The sequence below is a fragment of the Hippopotamus amphibius genome, chromosome 17, assembly GCF_030028045.1.
Source record: "Hippopotamus amphibius kiboko isolate mHipAmp2 chromosome 17, mHipAmp2.hap2, whole genome shotgun sequence".
In the NCBI taxonomy this organism is placed as follows: domain Eukaryota; kingdom Metazoa; phylum Chordata; class Mammalia; order Artiodactyla; family Hippopotamidae; genus Hippopotamus; species Hippopotamus amphibius.
The window spans coordinates 57,609,248-57,633,501 of NC_080202.1; the positions used below are offsets into that span (position 1 = coordinate 57,609,248).

The 24,254-nt window shown below is 56.9% G+C and overlaps 1 protein-coding gene across 2 annotated transcripts in view; it reads right to left on the bottom strand.

Annotated features, from left to right (window-relative positions):
• The window catches only part of TMEM104 (transmembrane protein 104), a 56,638-nt gene that overhangs the window by 25,464 nt on the left and 6,920 nt on the right, over positions 1 to 24,254 (bottom strand). Inside the window, exons 3-8 of one of the 2 annotated variants that reach the window (XM_057716453.1) lie at positions 22,255 to 22,376; positions 19,560 to 19,641; positions 18,977 to 19,073; positions 18,222 to 18,302; positions 15,091 to 15,190; positions 14,579 to 14,684 (exon numbers count right to left, since the gene is read on the bottom strand). In XM_057716453.1, coding sequence (XP_057572436.1) covers positions 14,579 to 14,684; positions 15,091 to 15,190; positions 18,222 to 18,302; positions 18,977 to 19,073; positions 19,560 to 19,641; positions 22,255 to 22,376 — 588 coding nt within the window. Of the gene's footprint in view, positions 1 to 14,578; positions 14,688 to 15,090; positions 15,191 to 18,221; positions 18,303 to 18,976; positions 19,074 to 19,559; positions 19,642 to 22,254; positions 22,377 to 24,254 lie in introns of both variants that reach the window. The other variant, XM_057716452.1, reaches the window with a different exon arrangement.

Here is a 24,254-nt window from a genome sequence, read left to right on the forward strand (position 1 = left end):
GACTGTGGAGACAGATGGAGGCCGGATGCCTCTCGAACCCCCGCACCCACCCTGCAGCTGTGGCCCGCCTGACCAGCACTCTCCCCGGATGCACTGCTTAGAGCGAGTCACCCATCTTAATGTCCCTGGGTCCCTCCCCAGCTTCCCCAAACCTCACCTAGAAGGTACTTGGGAGATGCTTGCTGAATGGATTGCAAGATGAAAAGATTCAGGTGATACCTGAAGATAAAAGTGGAGGGTTGATGCCCAGATATTCTAAAGCAGCGTGTGCTCCTTGAGCATAGAAGTCAACTCTATAAACCCAGCTGTTATCTCGTGACATCCTTCAGCAGGAAGCCAAGTCTGCTCCTGTCAAACAATTCAGCCCCACTGGGACTAAGTGGGCGCCGAGACACATAACATCTGTAGCGCTCATCAAAAGGCGAGTGCCTGCCTGCTGGCGGACCTGAGCCCAGGGAGCAGGGCGCGGAGTCCCAGGCCCAGACAATAAAGAGCCGATGGTTACAGGCTCCCCAGGGAGTTCTTAAGGAGCCACTGAGCTACACAACAGAGACAAGAAACCAAACCCAGGGATTGGGGGGCTGGCCGGGAGAAAAGACCTGTCCCCACACGGGACTAACTGAGAAGATGAAACTCTGGGGGCGCCTTCCTGGCAGCAACACAGATGGCCAGGGAGGGGTGCCTGAACAACCTCTGCTAAGTTACTGGTGAAAACAGTATTTGTCTCTGATACCGGGAAGCCTGGGAGAGTGATCTCGGGGAGGAACTGTGGAAGGGGTGGCTGCTCCCAGCTCTGCATACACGGATGGCTCTGGCTGTCAAAGCCTGGAGCACTGCCTCCCAGAGGATGTGAGTTCAGTGGGCTTGTGGCTGGGGAGGGGGCGGCCTGGAAGAGATCGGCCGAGAGCCCTCTGGACGGAGACGCAGCAGCTGCACAGGACAAGGGCTCCAGCTCTGAGAGGGGAGGCTGGAAACGGGCCGTCCAGGCCCCTGGGGCATTGCTCCCCAACTCTCGAGGAGCCAGGGTGAGGAGATCTCAGCCTGTCAGCCCGGAGACAACCGGGTGTTCGGAGGGCAGGTCTCGGGCTCGCTCCGTGACTCCCCAAGACACACTAACTGAAAGGCTGCCTGGACTGTTTGACAGTTGAAAACATCCCCAGATCCCTTCCTCAAAGCCGCCTGCTTCCCTTTCTTTCAAGGCAACTGGAAACAGAACAAACCTAGGAAAGGACCCAAATAACTTCTTCTCCCAAGCCCCCTTCTCTAAACAACCCTTCACCCTACTTTGATGACACAGAAAATCCTTGCTTAGGGACCTGAGGTTTGTTTCCAGCTTTATGGTAACCCACAGATGGTGAAAAAGAAAGGCTGGGAAACTCATCCCAACCTTCTGTTATCAAGCACCATGATGTCCTACCAGGGAGCCTGGCTGCTTAAGGCAGTTTTAGAGATGGTAGGAGGAGCTACCTGGGAGGAAGTGAAATGTCAGGACCCACAGGAGGCTCCTGCAGTGCAGGGTGGCCTGGCACATGCTGTGACCACTGCTGGAGGGAGCCTGGGTCTTTCCAGAACGCACGCTGTGGCTCCCAGGCAGCCGTCTCCACCATCACATCACAATCCCCTCCCTGCCTCTGGAGTCAGGTGGCATCCCACACACCTGGTCCAGATGTCATCTCTCACATCATCTCCCACCTGGTCCAGGTGTCATCCCCCACATCATCTCTAAGCCCCCAGTTCTGGCAGGGAGGGAGGGCTCTGCCCCCAAACAGGCCACTCTTATGCCCAGAGCCTTCTCCTGCTTCCTGGAACTCCCCAGGAGACTGAGCCACCGCTCAGAGAAGGCTCTGCCCAGGGGTGGGGGAGAAAGAGGCTCAGAGAACCAACAGGCAAGTGAAAGAACATTACCGGGCACTCAGACATGAGAGCATCTTCCATCCAAGATCGCTTTTTAATCCTGACGCCCTACAAATTGGTTATTGTTTCCATTTAAAAAAACTGAGGTTGAGGGGATTAATTAACTTGTCCAAGATACCATAACAACCAAGACACAGCTGAGATCAGAGCTGAGGTCATCTGTATCTAAGGCCCCGTCCCTTTTGGAGCACTTGACCACCTCCCTTGATTATGTCCTAGAGAAAGAGTCTCTGCACCACCCCCTCCACGTCCCTTCCAGGTTGGCGGCCTGGGGGGGCAGGAGGGCCAGGCTGGTCCGATGGCACTAGCCTGGCATGGCTGCCGCCGCCCCCGCCCTCTTATTGGAGGACAAGCCTGCGTGCCTGTGTTGTCTCTTTCTCAGCTGAAGAGCCAGATGGTAGCCGGTGGTGGGCAGAGTTCCAAGGACTGATGCCAGAACTCCAACCCTTGTGGTTTGGGGGGAAAGATAAATATTGTGGAAAACCCACAGAGTCACTCACTCAATGATGCTAAGCCATCCGGGTTTATAAAGGACAGCCTGGCTCCTCACAAGCGTGAAAGAGTGGGGTGGGGGGGGTCCACCCACACATCCGGGTGAAAAGACTGAGGGGCTTGATCTTGAACTAGGTGGGCTGGGGAGGGACAGGGGGTGTGTGAGGATGTGGGAAGTGGGTTGACACAGGTGGGAGGCTGGGGGCTCTGCCTGGGGAAAGAGATTGGACTTTGGAGCTGGCACCTGTTCTAATACTTCACTGCTCACGTTCCAGGTGCCAAGAGGTGGCAGAGAAGAGATGGGTGGTGAGCCAGTCTCGACCTCCTGGCAGCGGGACAGCTTCTGACTGCTCCCCGCTATCTTCACCCCCCAAAGACAGGGGGCCCAAGCCCTCGCTGAGGGGCAGCTTCTGTCCTGGCAGCGAGGGGCAGAGGATGGCCTGTGAGGAAGGAGAGGCAGGCTGGATGGGGAGGTCTTCTGGCCGGAGCAGTGGCCGCCAGCCGTGGTGAGCCCTGGGCGTCAGCAGGCCCAAGTGCAGACGGAGGGCCTCGCACCCGTGCCTGGCCACAGACCCAGAGGCGGCGGCCCACCTGAACGGTCTCATCCACTCAGACACTCATGGAGCAAGCCCCTGCGTGCAGCCCCACGCTGGCTCTGGACCGAAAGGTGGATAAGGCACAGCCTTGACCTTGAGGAGCTTGAGGCCACGGAACTGAACATGGATAACAGTCCAGTTAATGCCACGGGTTGGGAGGGGGGGTTCCCTGAGCTCAGTCTGGAATAAGTGAGTGCGTGTTGGACTCTGAAGCGAGGGAAAGTCACGGGAAGGGCACAGCGCCATGAACGTGCCCGGCGTCTGTGAAGGACAGTGGCCAGCGAGGGTGGGGCGGTGGTGACACAGACAGTTCCAGAAGGAGATGAGAGCTGCCTAACAGAGAGGAGTTTCTACAGCGTCTTAAGTAGGGAAATGGCAGTCAGATTTACCTAAAACAAGGCCGAAAGAATGAAACACCAGCAACAGAAAAGCCTCATGACTCTGGGGCACGCCTCATGCTGGGAGGCAGAGCCCCTCCGTCGACGAGTAGCCCAGGCACCCAGGCTCAAAGGTGTCCTTGGAATCCCGCGGTGGGAGTCCTCTCTGTTCTCATGGGAGGAGGTATGAAAGGGACTTGACACGTTAGAACTGTATGTTCCAGGGGCTGGAGGAGAGAAGGCACGGCAGGGACGTCCCCATCCAGCTGGGCGCCGTGACAGGCACGTGAAAATGCGACCTGGGCCCTGGCGGGGGGAGCCCTGTGGGAGCCACAGCAAGGAGACGCACAAGCCCAGGGTAGGCTCCGGAGCAGCCCTCCACGGCAAGGAGAAAACGGGTCTCACGGGGAGGCAGGGCTCTTCAAAAGGGCAGCGGAGGGACTTCCCTGGTGGCACAGGGGTTAAGAATCCACCTGCCAGTGCAGGGAACATGGGTTCGATCTCTGGTCCGGGAAGATCCCACAGGCCGCGGAGCAACTAACTCCATGCACCACAACTATGGAGCCCGTGCGCCGCAACTACTGAAGCCTGCATGCTTAGAGCCCGTGCTCCGCAACTAGAGAAGCCACTGCAATAAGAAGCTCACGCATTGCAAACAAAGAGCAGTCCCTGCTCGCCACAACTAGAGAAAGCCCTCTCGGAGCAATGAAGACCCAACACGGCCAATAAATAAATAAATTCATAAAAAAAAAATAAAGGGCAGTGGAGTCTGAAAGCTCCAGAAGAGAGCGCTAACCTCTCTCCTTGAGCTCAGTGAACAGATGCACAGATGAGGACCTTCGGGTACCGCAGGCTTGGTTTGCTGCTTCCCATTTTTAGCCACTGAAATCTGTCTGCAGAGAATCAAAACCAGCTCTGTGTCCTGGTCTACAGCTGGATGCCAAGGAAGGGGAGAAAATGGGTACCTGGCATCCTCCCCCTGGGCAGGGTGAACTTATGCTCTGCCTCACAGACACGAGGAAGCTGGAGCTATTGGCCACGTGATCCAGGGGCTGGGGAACAGCTGTCAGGGCCAGGCTAGGGGTCAACTGGGCCTTAAAGGTCCTCAGAGCAGCAGGGCTTGAGGGGAACAGGTGGGCAGGTAACACTCTACACTGTGGACTGTGTTATGAGTAATGGGGGCCGGGGAGGGGGCCTCTGGGCCATCAGTCCTGCCTGTTGGCTCCCTTGGAAAAAAGCACCCACGCCCCGAACCACCTGATCCTGTCAGGAACGAAGCTGCTCAGATACCCTGGGTGCTGGCAGGACGTGAGCCCTGTGGACCTGAGGACCCACAGGGCTGTTAGCGCCTCCAGTAACCAGCTGGAACCTGACTGCTTCTGCTGCCCTCACCCCGTGCACACGAGGAGGCAGACCATCACCCTCTGTCCCCTCAACTGCCTGATGCCTGCGTGCCGCTCCAGAGGTGCCAGGGGATCACTGCGGATGCTCAGGGCCGCCCCGCCCCCCGCCCCGCTCATCTCTGTGCAGGGAGAGCAGTGCCGGGGCTGGAGCGGGGGGGAGGGAAGGAAGTCAGGTGCCCGGGACATGGGAGCCCTGCAGAGAGCCCAGGCAGGCTGGCTCCACCCTTCCCCTGCTGACACCGACCTGGAAATAGATGAAATAGATAGAGGAGAGGAACAGGATTCTTTGCCAGGTAGCGAGTAACCTTGGAGGCAAGTCAAGGGGCTGATTAATGAGCTCTGTCAAGTTGGGTGTAAGAAATCATGCTAACCACCCCGGCTCCCTCCCTGGCGGACGGTCAGAGGCAGAGGCGTCCCTGCGGGGCTGGCATGCTGCGGGTTCTGAGAAGCCATGAGCACCTCCTGTAGGGACCTGCTGGCCACAGGTGACTAAGCGGCTGCTGGCAAAGGGATATTGGGGGAGGCCCTCTTCTCTCACTGACGCACAGAGTCTGAAACTGGCCTGATCAGAGCAGGAGTGCAGCTGCTCCCTGTCTGCACCCGTGTGCCGGAGACATCAACTTCCACCTGTTACTCGTGACGCCAGGCTGGAGACCTGCGATGCCGGCTGCCGCCCTCCCCGCCACTCCCGTCTTTCCCTGGAGCGGGCTCGGCTTGGCAGGGCCCTGACCGCTGCCTCTTCAGCTGTGGCTCAGGAAGCAGATACGAGGGAGAACAGAGCCGGCCTCTCTCCCCGGGGGGCTGGGTGTCAGCAAGACCACTTACCACTGGGAGACTTTCTCAAGGGGGAGGGGACACAGAATCACCCTCAGAACAGGCGGAAAAGGCAGATTTCTAGGCCTTGCCTCCTAGGTGCTGCTACATTGAGCCTGGGGTGCGACCCAGGAATCTGTTTTAAATAAGTGCCAGTGGTCCTGGAACCCAGTCAAGGCTCGTGTTCCTGACCTGGGGTGGGGAGAGGGCTGGGCAGTGTTCCTGGAGGCCGGTGACCCGTCCCTGGGGTGAAGCACAGCCTCCTGAACAGCGGTGACGAGGAGGCTCCAGAACTGCTTGGGGGTCACAGACTGGGAGGGGTGGGTGGCTTCCAGCCCTGGTAAGCACCAACCCCGGCCCTGCAGGCTCTTCCCTCCCCCGTCCAGGTTTCCAGAGAACATTTCAATCCGTGCCTAAAGGGAGTTCTTCCCGCAGCTCAACTCACCACACCCTGCTGTGCTCTGTGACCCTTCCTTCTGTCTTCACACGGCATCAGCTCAGCAACGCCCTCTGCAGTACCTCTCTTTGCACTTGAAGGCTTATTGACGCACTTGGTCTACTCTTGGCTAACCCACGAGACATACCGAGCTCGTGCTAATTAATCAGATGCTATCATTGATATGCACCCTAATCGTTCAGTTCCGCCCAATCATCCCAGGCACCTCTCTGCTGGCTGCAAACCCTTCGGGGCTCTTTGGCTCCTGCTTTCTCCTTGGGGCGAGCCTGCAGGCTGGGGAACAAGCACATGGATACTTTAATTCTCTGCACGGTTTGCAGGGCCAGTGCCTTGGGTTGGGACACCAGCCACACGGAGAAGCACGTTTATTACTTTAGAATGAGTGCTTTACTTAATTAAACAATTACTGCCAGGACCCTGGGGCACTATTCAGAAAGACAGCAGATTCTGCTTATAACAGACACCCTGTAACACAGTAAGCATCGTTCAGGGAGTAGCATGGCCTCACATAAGTCAGCAGGGCTGTCGCAAGGACCATGGATTCATCTAAGAATGAAAGTGTCGGAGAGACACGGAGCGGGAGGAGGAACACGGTTTGGCATACACAGTTTTCACTCTAGTTAGCACAAAATATTTAAGACCATTCCATTTTACTCTTAAAACTACTGGGAGGTTGCTGCATTTTCTAGACTACAGTTCTTTCCTGTGCTTTTTGGGAAATGAAGCAAAAAAAAAAAAAAAAAAAAAAAAGGTGGGGAGAGTGGGCATCTAAAATGAACAACTGGGACATTTCCTTAAAGAATACAAAGTCATTTTTTAGTTCTTTGCCCAGAAATGGGAGGTTTGCAAGTGGAGGGAACGCAGAGTGTGAAGATGGCCTGGATGGTAGCATTTTGGGAGTTTGCCTGGAGCAGCTTCTTGAGGGGACTGACAGAACGAACACACACACACACACACACACACACACACACGCGCACACACGCGCGCGCGCGCGCACACACACACACACACACACACACACACATACACACACACACACACACACACACACACACGTGCGTCAGTGACCAGGATCAGCCCGGGGAGCTCGTGAGGCCAGGAGCACCAGGTTTTTCACCCCTGATCGCGCTGTGCACAAATAAAGAAGCCCCAAGCTCACGGTGTGCCGGGGATCAGAGTGAAGTGTGGATAAAAATGGTCCTGAAAGAGCACAGTGCAGAAGGGCCCCGGCAGGGAGGAACACTCCCCACGGAGACCTATTTGGAAGTTTCCCAACCAAATTGGCCTCTGCATGAGCGTAGGCCTTGGGTATATACTTAACAAGCTCCATGACGCTTTCCCAGCTTGGGGCCATGCACGCATGCGTGCGTGTGTGTGTACGTGTGTGCGTGATGTCCACGTCAACCCCATGTCAGCCTACTTCTACACGAACTGGGTTTTGGATTCCTGCACTTTACACACCAATGTGTAGATACCTGTTACCCAAGAGATGGGCTTCTAAAAGTTCTATTTATAAATATTTAATTTCCACAGAGTAACATTTTAAACACGCTAGGGAAACTAAGTACTCAAGAGAAACCTGCAGTGAGTCCTTCTGTAAAGTAACAAATCGCTTTGTAACAAATAATTACCCCCTGAGTTTGTTTTCTACTCTGGGATTTTCATGAGATGGGGCTTCTTACAAGTGGAGTCGGCTGGCAGGGGTGGCCCGGTTACGGGGCACAGATAACCTTCCCCATCACAGTGCCCTTCCCTGGGTGAACTGGGAGAAAGGATGAGACACCAGACAAGCCAAACTGGCAGTTTCCCATGTGCCCGGGGTGAAAGTGGCCTGCGCCCCGGGCAAGTCCTACCTGTAAGGATGTACCCATTACTTTCCAGACTATAGAGACAGAGGGGAGAGACAGGGCACATTCTAACAGGGTCAGAGAGACACTCAAGCTGCCATCATGAGAAAAGGGTCTGGGCAGTTCACCTGGCTCGGGAGCTGGTAGGACGGAAGAAAGGCCTGAGGACCTCAGCTCCCCCGGGGAGCAGCTTCTGGGGCTTGGGACGGGGGCGGTGGGGACTGTCTTGTGCTCCTGATTCCCGTCGTCTGCTATCTTTTCTGGGAGCTCCGAGCGGGCGGCACAGGGGAGTCAGTGCTGTCCTCTAAGCTGGCGTGTCAGGCATCAGCTATCGTGGAGGCAGGACGTGGGGCGTGACGGATGGTGCGCTTAACGCTGGCGGACAGAACCCATGTCCCCGAGAGCCGCATTAAAAACAAAAACCACCATCCTCTCACTGAGCTGGAGGGAGCTCGAGCCAAACATCCCAAGGCGCCGGGGGTCGGGGAGGGGGAGGGGGTCACTGTGGTCCAGCAAGCTGCTACCCAGGTCTCCTTGGGAAGGTGAGGGCTGGTCTGGGCAGCAGCTGGGCGGGCACTAGGGACGGACTGGAGACTGTGCCCACACACCAGCAGCAGTGTGTGTGGGGGGGTGACGGGTGGGAAGGGGGGCCCTGGGGTCCCCTGGCAGGAGCTGGAGAGACAAGGCACAGTGTTGGAGTGAGTGACAGTGTAATCTGAATTTCATTTAGGAAGGGCTGGGGCTGGGGGATGGAAAACACAACAGAACACAAGTAGCTGCTCCCTGGATGAGCTATAGAGACAGCTCCCTAGGAGAAAAAAAAGAAAGAAAAATGCAGGCCTGTCCCTGTATTATTGATTTCCTTGGAAAAGAAGAGACAAGCTAATCCTTTAAAGTCAGTCATTTCAACCTGGGCGCCGGTCACTGTGTGAAGTTAGAATTTGCTCGGCGTGCACGCCTGTCTGGGAGTGGGTACACACGCAGCTTTGGGGTGTGGGGCAGAAATTCTTTCTTCCTTGAGACCCAGGACTGTGGGCTGAAAGCAGAGGTTTGGCACTTGGGGGGCCTGCACCCTGGGACACGAGTCCTCCAGGGGCCCAGAGGAGCTGGCGAGTGACCGCAGACCCCCACTAAGTCAGGGTGGGCCTGGTCCAGGAGGGAGAGCTACTGTGTGCACCACTGCACCCGCAGGGGGTGGCCCAGTGTGACCGCCAGCTTCCCACGGGCGGGCGGGGAGGAAAGGGTGAGGCACAACGAAACCCACCCTCCTGGAGCCTCCAGAACCGAGTGAGGAGCTGACGCGGGGGAGGAAGGCAGGAAAGGGAAGGGAAGAAGATGGGCTTCCCTTGTGGCCCTGGTAGGTCCCCGAATGGTCCCCATCCTGTGAGGGAGGAGCCTTGATGTCCCAGACCCTGTAAGACCCTGTAGGCAGCTCCCGTCCTCGCCCAGGTGGCCGGGAAGCTCCTCACAGCTTGTTTAGCTTTGGTGCTGGGCTGAGTTCTGATGCATGGGAATCCGATAGAAGGGCAACGTCCCCAAAGAAGGGAAGCTGCCCCTGGTCCGTTTACTGTGCTTAGGGCCCTGATCTCCACCTGCAGCTGCAGCCAACCCATCAGACCCTGCTGCAAAGATGGCGTGGGCACCCTGCTTGCCCTCCGGGGCCACCCTCTCTATGGTGCCTGCTTCCTTCTGGGCTCCCCATTTGTGCAAATCCAGGTGCAGTGCTCACGCCGTCCCCTACCAGGGTTGTGCTCTGGGGGCACAGGCTGGTGCCCCTGAAGGTGTCTCCGAGAGTCCCCAGGTCTCATGAAGTCACTGCTGCTGCTGAAACTTGTTGCTTCACACTAACTTTCCCTCCTCGCCGGTCCTGAAGGCCTCTAGGCCACCTCCTGCCCTAGAATCAGTAAGAATAAATATTCAAGCGATGGCAGCGGTGACCCACTTATGAGCAGATGCCACAGCCCCAGGGTACAGTGGCTACTGCAGAAAGAACAGAGAGAGAGACCGTGGCAGGGAAGGGAGATGTCCTTGGGCGGACGTGCCGAGTTCCAGTGCTGCTTGAGTGAACGGGAGAAGCCTGCCTCGCTACCTAGGAGCGAGGGGCAGCAGGAAGACAGCAGCTTAATCAGGCAGATGGGCAGGATGTGCAGACATGGATCACTGAGTAGATGCCATCCTTGGGCAGCATGGCCCCAACCTCTGCAAAGGTCAAGCTCCCAGGGCTGATGAGCAGGTGTGACCTGTCCCCTCATTTCTGGGCTCTCATCTCAGTGACCCAGGGGAACTCACAGTCTCCAAGTCTCAGTTTTCTCTGCTGTGAAATGGTATGAGGCCATGGACCTTCCTGTCTGGCTGGGAGGACCAAACGGGAAATGAGAAAGTAACTGGTAACGTGCCACGCTGCCACAAACCACACTGCAGGAGGGACCCGGCAGGGCTTGGCTTGGCGCTGCCACGTGGGTACATCACTCTGCTCTCCACCCCCCAACACAAAGGAGGCTTTCCCCTTGAATGGTACTGTTCTAGGAAGAAACTGTTTGGTTTATAAAAGGGGATTGCATGGGACCTTCCCGGTGGTCCAGTGGTGAGGGCTCCAAGCTCCCAATGCAGGGGGCCCGGGTTCGCTCCCTGGTCGGGGAACTAGATCCCACGTGCCCACATGCCACAACTAAGACCGGGAGCAGCCGAATAAATAACAAATAAATAAATAATTTTTCTTTTAAAAGGGGGATTGTGCACCGTTTTAAATGTTGCCAGTGGTAGAGGCAAGCGTTACCATGTAAGACTAAACCAAGATGGAAGCAAAAAACACAACCTCCTGCCAGAGAAGAAGAAACCAGGACTCTGGGTGAAGGCCCAGAGGAACCCTTCAACACTAACCGGAACCTGAATCAGACTGACCTGCTCCTTTAGGAAGAGAGTCCAGCAGGCAGAACCCCCCCCTGCAGCCCCCAACCCATAATCTGCTTCTTCAAGGGGTGTCCGGAGGGAGAGGCCCCTCTGTCCGGCAGAGGGTGGCAGGTCACCTGCCAGGCACCTCTTTCCTAGGTCACCCAGACCCCACAGGTGATCTCGCAGCTCCTGTGTTCCAGGCAGGGTGGCAAGCCAGGGTGACCTTGTCCTGTCCCAAAGCAGCCCAGGAGGGGCCCCCCGCTCAACGCTGCCAGTTTGCGGCCGGGTCTCCAGCCAGGATGAGCTCCGCTCTGCCATCTGTGTGCTCGGCTCTGCCTGGCCGGGGCCTGCTGGGCCGCTGGTGCCGCAGTGGCATCTGTCCACCTGTACACCGTGGAGGCCGCTCCTGCCGGCGGTGAGGAGCCCTCAGCACTTGGGAGTCCTGCTGCCCCCCCAGAACTTCCCTCTGACACTCTCGAGGAGGCGGTGCCGACGGGACCTGGGGCGTGGGGAGCAAATGAGGCCGGATGGCCCTGCAGGAATGAGGAAGGAAAACAGGAGCGCCCGGCAGTGCCCTTGACTTGAGGGGACAGCGACACATGTCCTGCTTCCCCGATGCTTGGGACAGTCTGACTTCTGGACGGAACTCATTTCCATATGACCCTGCCATTCGCCAGCGGCCCCAGACTCCTCCTCATTGAGTAGGAAAGTGAAACGCTAAGTTCTGACTTTGTTTCCCAGCGAAGTCAGAGGCGCTTTGCAGGAAGAATCCCAGGCCGTTCCCCAGCCTGGAGGCAAGGTTGCTGGTTTGAAAGCGCGGGGTGTCAACGCTTTCCCGTTTGATCCTTCAAAGGAGCAGGAGGGGAGGGCGGTGGGGCTCTGAGGATCAGACCCGAGGGTCATTCCCTCACGATGGGGCCCAGGTCACTGCTGGGTCCAGCTGTGGGGTCTTGCTGGGACACCCTGGGGGCACGTGTGACTCATGGGACCACTCTCACCTCACAGCGCCCTGCTCTGTGGCGACTCTGCAGAGGGAGAAACTGACTCACATCAGCTGCTTGGGCATCACAGGACGTGGACGGAGGTCGCAGGGCACAGGCGGGGAGGAGGAATTTTCCACTCATTAAGGTCAAGGGCTTTGGGAGGCGACTGGTAGCTGCTGGTAGAGAAAGTGCCCTTCTTACAAGCAATCATGGTGCTACCCAGGCCGGCTTCCTGAGACAGTTAACATCCCAGATAGTCCCGTTCTGTGTGTGCATCTCAGGAGCACACCCGGAGGACACAGAAGAGACCACTTCCAGAGGACTTTCTAAAAATTAAACCATAAAGTAAAAGCCAGAATATACTGTTCTGGAGTAGAAAAGAAGTGACTATCAGAGGTCCTTCTAAATATGCAGGCCGGGTAGATGCACCGTTTACCTGAGACAAAGAGGTGACTGTGCCTGGGGTGGGAGGGGGCTTTAAACCTGCCTGCCCCCTTGGCCAGTGCTTTGGCAGCAAAACAGCTGGTAGGAGGAGGGGCGGTGGGAATCTCTAGGCACGATGGACAATCTACCAGACACAAGGATGCCCCTCCTCTCCCACAACCTGAAGGGGTTCCTTGGTGGAAGAAGGAAGCAGGGTGGAACCCCTCGGGCCTGACTTGGGAGGGGAAGATGCCATCAGCACCTGCGACAGAGTACCCAGGACCGAGGAAGGTCCTGGGCACCTGCCACCCCCCTCCTTCCGTCACTAGGCCGATTCCAAATCACTAAGAGGGTGTGGCCTGAAGAGGGACAGCTCTGCAGAAGCCGTGGACCCTGGGAGCCACACGCAAAGTTGTAAAGTAACTTCTGAGACAATGCAAAGGTCCACCTGCCCTGAATTTCTCCAAACCAGGCAGAAGAGCCCACCTGGACCGAAAACCTGAGCAAACTGAAGCCCGTGGCAGTGGCCGGGGGTAGGGGTTGGTGGGGGTGGTTGGGGCCGGCGGGGCAGAGGGGGGAGGGGGAGGATGTCAACAGCCAGAGAGAGCGGCCCTGTTTCAGCTCAGCCCTGCCACCTCCTATTTTGTGCAGCTTTTGCGGGCCTGGCGGCAATTAGCTTTATGAGTTATAAGTGCAATATCTGGGAGACGAAGGCAGTAATTAATGCCTGTCTGCTTTCCTGAAGGGTTCCTTCTGTTCGGCCAGAGAGTTATTGAGATGCAGGCAGGCAGGCTTCCATCATGCGGAAGGTTTATAGGAATAAGAGGAGGCACAATTTAATAAGGCAGTAATAACGCTGCTAGATAGTTCACCAGGCCAACGGCAGCAGCCAGCGTTCCCAGCACTACATGGTGCCCTGCCAATGGGCGGGGGAGTGTGTGGGCTGACCCCGCACAGCCTCTGGCAGCCACCACCCCTGCCCCGGGAGAGACCCGCCTGAGAGGGTCGGGGCTCCGCCACCGTGGACCCTCTGTCCTGGCCCTGCTCCAGGGTCTGTGCTGAGCCTCTTGGGCCCTTTCTTCCTCCTCCTACCTGGCTGTGCCCGTTAGAGACCCAGGTGGGTCCTTACACCTCCCGACACTTTCCCTAATTGTATCAATCACGGTTTGTTGAGATGCTGAGAGGCTAACAGGCCTCCGCTCTCCTTGTGGCCCTGCTGAATTCTCTGCCTGCCCCCAAAGCTCGGGAAGTGGGGAACGGGTGGGAAATTAACCTGCCCCTGAAGTCCCACTGGACCTCGGCTGAGATACGGTTAGTTCTCCTAGAAGACAGACTCCTAGCCGTAGCCGGCCATCTGAATGCTCCAAAAACGCACCGAGGAAAACACATCTCTCCCGGGGTTGGGCAACAGGACTCCTGGGGCAGGTCTACGGGGTGCGACGGGGCAGGTGAAACCACCGCTCGGCCTGTCCTTGGGGTTAACGAATTCACAGCCGAATGACACAGCTGGCAGGGCTGCGGGAACCTCTGTCAGGACAGGGATGATCAAGTCAAGAGGCCGGCTCTCTTGCGGCCCGGCCTCCCGCTCCACATCAGCTAAGTGGCCACGTGTCAAGCTGTGTGTCACCTAATGCACCTAATCTGTGTCAGGGTGGAGGAGGACCAAGAGGAAGCAGAGAGTATTAATAGACAGTGCCCAAGCGAAAGGGGACCATGTCTGAGTTGCGCCTGCAAAGCAGGCAGAGACAGACACCCGCCTCTGGTTTTGTGTCGTATTATCTGAGACCCGTCAGGCATGTTATTCAGCTCCAATTTCCCCCCGCACGGCACAAAGCAGTCAAGACGGAGCCTGGAGATTCCTCTTTGCTTGTCTGCGGGGAGCAGGGGAGACCAGGAGGGAGCTGGGCTGACCCTCCCCATCTGGAGAGGGAGAGCTGTCTGTAATCGGGTCAACCGTGAGACAGCTCCGTGAGACCGCTCCGTCCCGTCTGCCCAGCCAGCACGCCGGCCTCCACACTCCTGTGCTCTTGGGTTGGCCGGAGTAAGGTCAAAACAGGGACAGTTTCTGGAAAGCCAGCCCTGGCGCTCTCACGGGCCTTTGATAAGCGTGTCCGTCAGACCCTGAGCTAAGCTGATAAGAGTGCCCGGCCCTGGAGCCGACACCCACCCGGAGGCCAGCTCCAAACCACACACGACGGGGCCCGTGGCTGGGACCCTCTGGGGCCGGCGTGATAGCGACACATCCACTTTCTGCCCAGGACCAGAGCCCCAGGGCTTAGCCAGGCTGTGGGGCTGTGCGGATGCTCCTCTCTGGGGACAGCTGTAGCCGCGTGACGGTGGCGCACGGGCCCCGGGCCCCGGCGGGCCGGGCCACCACTCACCAGGTAGATGCGGTAGGCGTCCGCGCGGCGCAGGGGCCCCCAGCACAGGTCCGTGTCGTTGGACGTGGCGTCCGCCTCCACCCCGCAGGAGTCGTTGCCCATGGCGCTGCTGAGGGAGAGAACGCTCAGTGTGGGCCTCCCTGCCCAGCCGAACGCAGACAGACCCTGCCGTAGCTAAACACAAGCAGCGGTCAGGCCCCCACGCCCCACCACCTGACTCCCCACGCCTTCCCGTCTCTGGGGGCAGGCGCCTTGCTCCTCATCCTGGCTGCGCTGTTTCCCGGCGACGGGTGGGAATCCCAGTCACCCTCCCAGCGGGGCAGGGACGGGGACCGTGGTGAGGAGTGTGTCCCCGAAGGCCAGGACGCACGGCTGGCTGCGGCACGTGCAGAAGAGGGCCTCGGACACTGCCGTCCTGCAGGTGTCGATGGACGCGCTCGGTGTTGGGCTTCTGCCCTGAGAAGACACTGGCCCGGCTGCCCCGCTGCAGCTGGGGGGCGGGGGACACTCACCAGGTCACCTGCATGAGGGAGAAGGGCACGGCGGCGGCGTAGATGGCCAGGTCCCCATACAGGTAGATGATGATGCAGAAATAGAACAGGTTGACGCCCACTGAAAGCAACAAAGCCATCGTCCGTCAGGGAGCCGCAGGGAGCCGCCTGCCTGCTTTTGTGACGACGACAGCTCCCCCACGTCCACGGCTCTCGTTCCCCAAGCGCAGCAGGAAAGCCACCTCAGATACTGTTTCTCATTCTGGCTGCCTACACTGTGATGCTGGCGGAAGACACACCTGCTCGTGCCTGTCACCTGCAGGGGCGGGGGCGCTGAGCAAGGCTGGATCAGAGAGCTTCGGCATCCAGGCAGGAGCAGGGCGAGGGTGGGGCACGGACGAGCCAGGGAGGACCCGGAGGCGTCTGCGCACCCCGGACGGGCTGCCCGGGGGAGGAGGAGGGGTGGCCTGAGTCAGGGGCCTGAACCCCAGGGCTCACCTGGGCCAGAGCCCCCTTCGCAGCCACACGCAGGGATCTGAGGCGAAAGGCTGAGGGAGTGAAAAGCAAGCGAACAGGAGGTGGCCCAGCTCTAGAAGCCGAAATCGAGAGGGTAAAAAAGCCCCCAATTTCCAAAGACCAAGTGCCTCTTCTGAATGTGGCCCATCACAAGCACCCAAGGGGAAGAAGGGTGGCCTGGCGCGCTGGGGGCGGAGGGAGGGGGAGCGGCAGGAGCGGGTGCTCAAGACGGCTCACTCCCCTCCTTATGAGAAGCGTCTGCAGGGGAGGATGTGACTCTGGAAGGGGCAGGACTTGGAAGCTCCCTCTGCAGAGGGGGAGCCTGGACTAGGAGGCAGGAACTCGGGCTCTGGGCTTAATCCCATCGGCCTCTTTCTCGGACCCTGGCAAGTCCCTGACCATCTCTAATCTTGTACAGTGAGGAGAATTCAGTCAGCGCTAAATGCCATACATGATTCCAGCTACAAAGACCAGGTGTAAAAGCTCTGAAAAGAGCATCTGGGTCCTACGACCTCAGGATCGTGGCCCCAGACGGCCAGTCTCAAACTCCCGTTCAGACTGATTGCTTGTTTTTGGTGTCACTGATCTCAGGCTGCTGGAGTCTCCGGGAACTTCTAGAAAGAAAAATGAAGTGACAGTTCCCTTCTAATCCTGGTTGCTCAGAAGAGCCTCTGGGTCCCCCGGGGAAAGCCAGGGACATGTTCCTCCTGGGCTATTTGAGGCCGGCTCTGCTCCTAGGAGCCAAGGGGGAAAAGACTCGGAAAGAACCCTGGATGTGTGGGCTCAGTGGCCCCTGGGTCGCCCCTGTTCGTCTTTCTGCTCTGAGCAAATGCTCCTGTGGGGAGATACCGCCCCTCCCCACTCCCAGCCTTTCCTCCACCTGCTGCAGACTCATGTCAGCTGTTTTTATAAACTGCCACTGGCCCTCCCTGATCAATAAATTTCATTACGAGACACAAAGTGGGAGGATCAATGAACTTCCTTGAGGACAGCAATGACCAGGACTGACATTTCTAATTACAAGGACTGAGTCTGGACTCCAAGGGAGTTTTGTGTGGAGGGTGACAGCCCTCCCAAAGGTGAAGGTGATGGTCTGTGAATTAGGATAGAGCCGAGCAGTGGTTTCAACTGGGGGTGACGTTGCCCCCCACACCGTACTGGGGACATTTGGCAAAGTGAGGACATTTTTGATCATCATGACTGGGCCGTGCTACAGACAACTAGTGGGTAGAAGCTAAGGATGCAACATCCTACAACACACAGGGCAGGTCCTGCAATGAACAGCAATCCAGCCACAAAGCAATAGGGCCGAGCTTGAGGAACCCTGGAGCACGTGAGAAGAGGGCACCCTCTAAGTCAGCTGCTCTCATATGAACGTGTTTATTTTCTACCAGATTTGGGTAAGCTAGGAGTCTAGTCCCAGGGGCGCACACACAGAAAGACAAAACACGACCATGAGCTCTTAGAATTCTTAAAGAAATCAGGGCGGATTGTGAAATATGAAAATTAGGAAGGAGGTTTAAGAGGTATACATCCTCCCTGCAACGTGCATCTTATTTCAGAAGGTTGCACTTGGAAGGAGATAGCCAGAAGGAAATGTTACGAAGGAAAAGCACAGAAGTGGGCCAGACACAACCAATCTGGCTTTGACAGATTCTGAGAGCCCTCAGTGAGGCTGGGCCAGTAGGGAGGACGGAGGCAGACCCCGAGGCAGCCTCAATCAGGGTCTCCCGTTGCATCACACCATGCTGATAAACGGACAGCTCAATGTCCTAAGAAGCCATCGAGAAGATTCTAGATTCTAGTTTCCAGTTTCCACATTCCCCCTCGGCTCTAGCTTAGTGCAGCCACACTCAAGACTGGAAAGAACCAATGGAGACCCCCCCCCCCCCCCCCACCAAAAGGGGCTTTGACTAAGGAGCAGAAAATCTCTCAAGATAACTGCAAGGTCATGGATTTCCTGAGATGTGTCTGACTCCCTGTGGAGGTTCGGGCATTAAAAACCTAGGCCCTTAAATAGCTCATCTTTCAAAAGAACGAGATTTGGAATGGAGGGCTCAGCTGTTGCTGTGGGAACAGCCAACAAGGCAGCACCGGAGCTGGGCGCTGTCCTTCTGAGCGCACCACGCAGCAGGTGGAACACCCGGAGAGGTCGCGATTAGATGCGCAGAGTCCAGGCAGCAGGCCTGAGCATGGGCTCCTGGCGCCCTCTGCTGGCCACCGAGAAGACACATACCACACACAGACCCACACAGCACCCTACTGTCACTAGGTGGTGGACCTGTGCTGCCCTAGACAGAAGAGTCCAGAAGAAAAGAGATACAAGTCAGAAGCAATCAAGCAAGAGGCACAGAACCACTGGCTTCCTTCACTGGAAAGCGGCTTGGGACTCTCCGCCTCTACCAGCCTCTACCAGTAGCTGCGGCTTTATTCCTGATGAACAAGGAGGAATCCAAGAAAACACCTTGACACAGTTCAAGCCTCTCAACAAGGCGGCTTTGCAGGCTTAGCTCTGCTCCTGCCCCTCGCCTGCCCCGGCCCTAGTGGAGGTGGAACCCCGGCCCCAGCTGCCCTGGCCCGCAGGAAGCCACCAGCTTTCCCCATGCCCTTGCCCCGCGTGGGGAAAGCACGCCCACCTTTATTGAAGAACATGGAGGCCATCTGCCCCATCTCCACCCGGTCTGTGATCTCGAAAAGGTTCGGAGATCCGCGTCTCTCTGGAGCCAAGAGAAAAGAGAAGCGGGTTTTTTTTTTTTTTTTTTTGCCACAAGGAAAAGCTCTTAGAAGGGGCGCTGAGCTCACTGAACCCTCCAGAATAATGACATCCTAAGGGGTTCAAACTCTTGAGAAAACTTTTCCTAATGCTCCCTGCTTGAAATATTTTAAAACATATATAGAGGGACTTCCCGGGTGGTCCAGTGGTTAGGACTCCACGCTTCCACTGCAGGGGGCACGGGTTCAATCTCTGATCAGGGAACTAACATCCTGCAAGCCACGTGGCAAATAAATAAAGCAAACAAATAAATAAGTCGTCTATAGAAAGGGATCCCACGGGTGAGAGGGAAGGCTGGGACGTTTCGCCCTGGTTCACATGGACCGTGTGCACGCACGTTGGGACAGGAGGAAGGAGAGAAGTCAGAGACCCGATGTTTACTCGAGCTCCCAGGAGCTGAAGTGAAGGGACCTCCCTGAGCTGCAGATGCCAGTTAGCGGCAGAACCAGCAGGGCCGGTGCTCTGATGTTCCGTTCCACGGTGCCTTCCTTGGATCAACCCTCAGCTGGGAGATGCCAGAGGGTCTCTGCAGGGAGACCCCCTGGGCCCTCTCCATGAGGAAGGGGAACTCTGCAGACCAGAGGGAGGCATGGGCCAGCCCAGAACCCTGAGACTTACGCACAGACAGGATGGGCCGTTTCTCTGCCCGCTCGTAGTTGTCCTGGATGAGAACATCGCTGTCGGAGGCCGTGGAGGAGTCGTCGTCCTCCTCCTCCTAGGACGGGGTGGGATGGGCAGGATGAGAACAAACGAGGAAAAAGAAAGGGTAGGCAACTCTCCTGGGACAGTGGAGAGCCTGTTTCCTTTGCTCTTTCGTTCTAGGAGGCACCCGACTAGGGAGCTTTCAGCACTTCCCTGCTGGCACAGGAGAGGGTCAGACACGCTGGAAGGGAGAAGCCGTGGCACAGTTCCTGGGTACAAAGGCTCAGAATGACTGAGCCAGCTTAAGGTCAGGGGTAGGAGGGACCAATACGGGGATGCTAAAAGAGCAGAGGCTGCCTGTGTTCTGCAAGCGGATGTGAAAAGAGCAGAGGCTGCCTGTGTTCTGCAAGCGGATGTGGCCGTGAATGTCAGCTCTGTAACCAGTGCTGTGGTCAGGAGGCTTCCGGGCATCGGGAGGGAGAGGATTGGCTGCCGAGGGCCACCTCTTCACACCTGACTGCCCGGGGGCACCGCCTGGAGCCAAGGGCAGCACACACACCTGGTGGGCTTCCATCCTCTTCCAACGGAGCTGAGCGTTGGCCGCTGCCATGGCCTCCACCACAAAAGTCGTTGTCACAAAGCTGCAGGGAAAGGCCACGTGTCAATTGCCAAAGGCAGGGAGGAGGTAGGAGGAGGCACAAAAATAGAAGGAAATGCCACTTCAGACCCGACCCGACCAACAAGCTCTGAGCATCCTCCATCCTGGGGAAGGGCTGGGAACTTCCAAGGCAGGTATGACCTGATAGAAAAGTGTGTGTGCACACTTGGTGCCTCGTGTGCTCGCCCTGACGTCTCTGCCTATATTTAGAATGTATCTCCAGTGAGCGGGAGAGAAGGGTGTGAAATAAGCTGATGGGAAGGAGAGTGAGCCTGAAGGAGAGGTGATGCGGGGGCAAGGTGGTATGGCTCCCCAGAAGGGGCCTGTGGTGGGGCAGAGGTGGGAGAGATGGGAGGACGGGCACCAGGTGATGCCCTAAGCTGGGAAAAGGAGACTGGTCCGTAAGGGTCTCCCAGAGCTTCCGGAAGGGTAGCAGGCAGCTCCCACCTCTCTTTGCTGGCCAAGGTGTCAACCCCCAGTTACACACACTAATGGCCGGAGCACAGGCGTGGATATGTGAAAACGACACCTGGCTCTGGAATCATCCCCTCCTTTTTTTGGGAGGTGGGGGGACATTTAATTTCTTACTAATCTGGCTAATATTAAAATAATTGTTATTTTAATATTAGTTATTAAAATAAATTAAAACATTAACAAATAATATATTAAGTTAAAATATATCGATAAATTAACATATTTAATTAATACATTAACATTTACCGATAAATTACAATTTATTAATATTTTCATTTCCTAATAATCCGGCCTGGATCAAAAGGGATATCGGGAGGTGGCACCAGGTGTTTGCTGAGAAGTCACATTAGAGTGAAAACTCGTCTTTTCTTGAGGAAGCCTGGATGACGGCGGGAATGGTCTCTTCCGCCTTCCTGCTGTAATGACTCCATCCCTGCGGAAATGACGGAGGAACCCAGAACACTCATCTCCCTCTTTCTCGAAGCCACCTGGCAGGCTCCGCCTCTGGACTTGAGCCCGAGCCCCAGCCCCAGGGGCTATCACCTGCCCAGGCTGGTTGCGCGGCCCAGCACTCAGGCGGCCAGTGCAGGGGCGGACGGGGGACGCCCGACGTGAACCCCCACCCACGCCACCTCAGCCGGCTCCGAAGCTCCCACTCCAGCCGCCTCGGCACCTCCTGCACAGGTTTCTCGTTATCTTGCCCAAGTGACCACTTGAAGGGCTTTGGATTTCCCCTTCTTTTGGGACGTAAAACTAAAATCCATCTTAATGAAGGCATAAAGAGGCTTCTCATGGTTGGACAAAGCTGGCTCATGGATCATGTCTGAACACTAATGGGTTGAGCGGGGTGGGGGTGTGGCCACCCCTACCTGGGGGCCCCCGACAATCACTTCCCGTTTCGGGTGGCTGCCTGCGCTGAAGGTCCTTTGAAGGGGACAGCAGAGTCACAGGACAAGGACGGCTGGGGCTCTTGGCTGCAAGGGCTCGCGGTATGGAAGGAGCCAACACTGCCTCAAGACGAGCCACAAAATCCCCCAGAAGAAAACGTGGGAAGAAACTGAAAAACAAGGGCGTTTCCCCATCCCGTGCAGCCTCCACTAGGTCTTAATTTGCTTCAACTACTGAATTCTGTTTCCTTCCCCCACGAGCATTCCCTCTTTTCTCCGTCTGACCTGCTGCCTGCCATGGCCATGGACCACCTGACTTCAAACGGTGGTCACCCCAGCCTCCCGAATGCCTCACCTGGCTATACTTTTTCCTCTTATGACTCATCACCTTCTCTCTACATGTTGTTATCTTCACTACTAACTGTCCGTCTCCCCGCAGAAGAGAGGCAAGTCTGCGAGGGCAGGGATCCCTGAGCAGAACCCCAGCCCCGAAGAACAGGGCACGGGCCGCCTCTCTCAGGGGAGGCACCCCTTGGGGGTGGTTCCAGGTGTTCCCTCCCCCTCTCTTTCTGCAGCTTTCGGATTCCTACCAGGTTGAGGGGCTGGAAATGCTTAGTCCTCAGTCCCTTCCTAGCCTGGGGCACCTGTCTGTGAGAGCCCTGAGGAGTCGCCCGCAGAAGCACCAGCTGCTGGACCCCAGCTGAATCCCGCACACCTGCTCAAGGTGGGGGCGCCCCTGAAGGCTGGGGAAGATGCTGGCCTATTTGCTGCCGGGCACAAAGCCAGTGAGATGAACACCTGTGTGTGCACCTGCGTGTTTATCGCTGACTGTGAAACTATCTCAAACAAATTCTAAACTCCAAACCGACCGCCCGTTATCACCTGAAACGTTCGTCAGATTCTCTGCTGTGGCTGGGTGGGACTTTTTCAGGGAACAGATGTTGATGGTGACATTAAGAAAGCGCACGACAGGGTTGGGGGTAAAGCAGCCAGGGAAGAAACACGTGAGCCCCTTGTGAGACATCCCAGGGCCTCACTGGAGGTTGTGACATCTAGTGATGGGGGTGGTCAACTGCTCCACGAGCGCGAGCCCCTGAGACCTCTGGGCCTCCCTCCCTGGCTCTGGGCACCTGTTAGGACTTGCTCACCACAGACGTCTTCCCTGCCCTGACGGGGAGAGCTCGGGCTTCCTGGGCAGCTGCCCCCAGCTTTGCCCCCTGGGGGCGGCCTCTTACCTCATGAAGCCCAGGAACACCAGCAGGACCAGGCTGACGAGCCACCCGGCCGTGGCAAAGGCCTTGGGCATGGTGAGCGCACCGGTGCCCACAATGAGGTTAAACATATACACCAGTCCGACCTGGAAGCAAGAGAGGTGACACTTGAGCCCAGAAATTAAGGAGCCTCAGTCCCCAACGGCTCCCAAGGGTGACCCTGGGCGAAGGCAAAACCGTGTAGGCCAGGCCTTAGCCAGGCACGTCGGTACGCAGGGAGGGTTCCACCCAGGTTCCAGGGAGGCGGGCCCTGCGGCCAGGTGCTGGGAGCCAGGCACGAACACCTGGACAACTGGAGCCCCTCGTTCCGTCAATCTTTTCAAAGTGTCTCTGGTGATGGGTTCTATTCCCCATTGCTGTCTGCATCCCCATCACCTCATCAGCACATATCATTCAGGCCTGTGTCTCAGGTGGGAGCTCTCCGCTCAACCGGACTCAGGTTTCCTGAGGACTGGCCATCACGTCGGGGGTACGTGGCACACCCCAAATGCCCGCTTTTCCAAGACCAGTGAGCATGTGGCCCAGTCCTCCTCTAGCCACTGCCCGTTGGGACGTCACCGTTTATGCTGCTTCTCTTTTCCTGCCCTCTTACCCGTACTAACTTCAGGGATTTTTTTTTTTTTAATTGAGAGGGAATTCCCTGGTTGTCCAGTGGTTAGGACTTGGCGCTTTCACTGCCAGGGTCTGTGTTCAATCCCTGGTTAGGGAACTAAGATCCCGCAAGCTATGCGGCATGGCCAAGAAAAAAAAAAAGAGAGAGAGATAATTCACATGCCATAAAATTCGCTGTTTTGAAATACACAGTTCAGTGTTTTCAGCAGATTCACAAATCCTGCAACCAGCACCACCACTGGACATCTCATGAGGCCCACCTGAGACACCCTAGGGCCTAGCTAGAGGTCTTAACTTCTAAGTGATGGGGTGGGCAACTGATTCCATTTCACGTCATTCCATTTCATTACCCCCCAAAGAAACCCCCCACCCACTGGCAGCCACTCTCCACTCCCCCTCCCCTCCCCCCCCTCCCCCCAGCAACCAACCTCCCAGAGGAATTGCCGGGTCACTGACCCAGGTTTCCAACAACTCTAATTCACACCAACTTGACTCTAGCTCAGCTGATTACAATTATTCCTTTTTCGAGATCTCGATCCTGAGACCCCTTTTTCTGACCTGAAGCCCCTGCCCCCCACACCCTGTCCACTCTCACCGACCTGCCCTCTGTCCTCATCATGACGTCCAGTCCCCAAAAGCCTCCCTACCCAGGCCACCACCTCCACTGTGGCCTCACTCACGTTCTCAGGCCTCACTGACAATCGACTGGCTGCTCAAAGCTCACACTGCCCCGAGCTCCCCACATCTTCCCGGTTCTAACCTTTCTCACCTTGGAGATGACCTAGCACCCGCTTCCTCGACTCCGTGATATGAAGCTGCTAAAGGCTCTTGGAATTAAAAAAAAATTCTAATGATGAGTCCCCTGTGATGGACCCGTCACCTGTGCTCCGGCAGCAACAGATGTTCCTTACTCCTCACCGCGGACTTGAGAGCATTTCCCACGTAAAGGCTCCAGACCTCAGTCTCCAAGACCCACACCCACGGCTCCCATCTCTCACAGGTACAGGCTGCACCTCCGATGCTACGGAGGTGAGGGAGACCATCTGACACGCACTCCCCAAGCCTCGCTCCTTCGGAGCTCAAAACTCAGTGTCTGCCTCCTCTCTACCCGCCTTCCCATCTCTGGAGGGAACACGTGTGCCTCCTCCTTGCTGAGAGCCTCAGCCCTCTTTCTGGAATCCTCTCCTCCTCCTCCTAGCTCCTCCCCTAAAACACTGCCCTCTCACTTTCCCTCAACCAAACTCCTTGAAGGGGGAACCTACATCCTCTGCCTTCTTTTCCCAGTTCCTGGACTTTGTGGTTCCTGTCCCCAGAACTCTTTTGAAACTACATTCTTAAAAAGCACCAGTGAC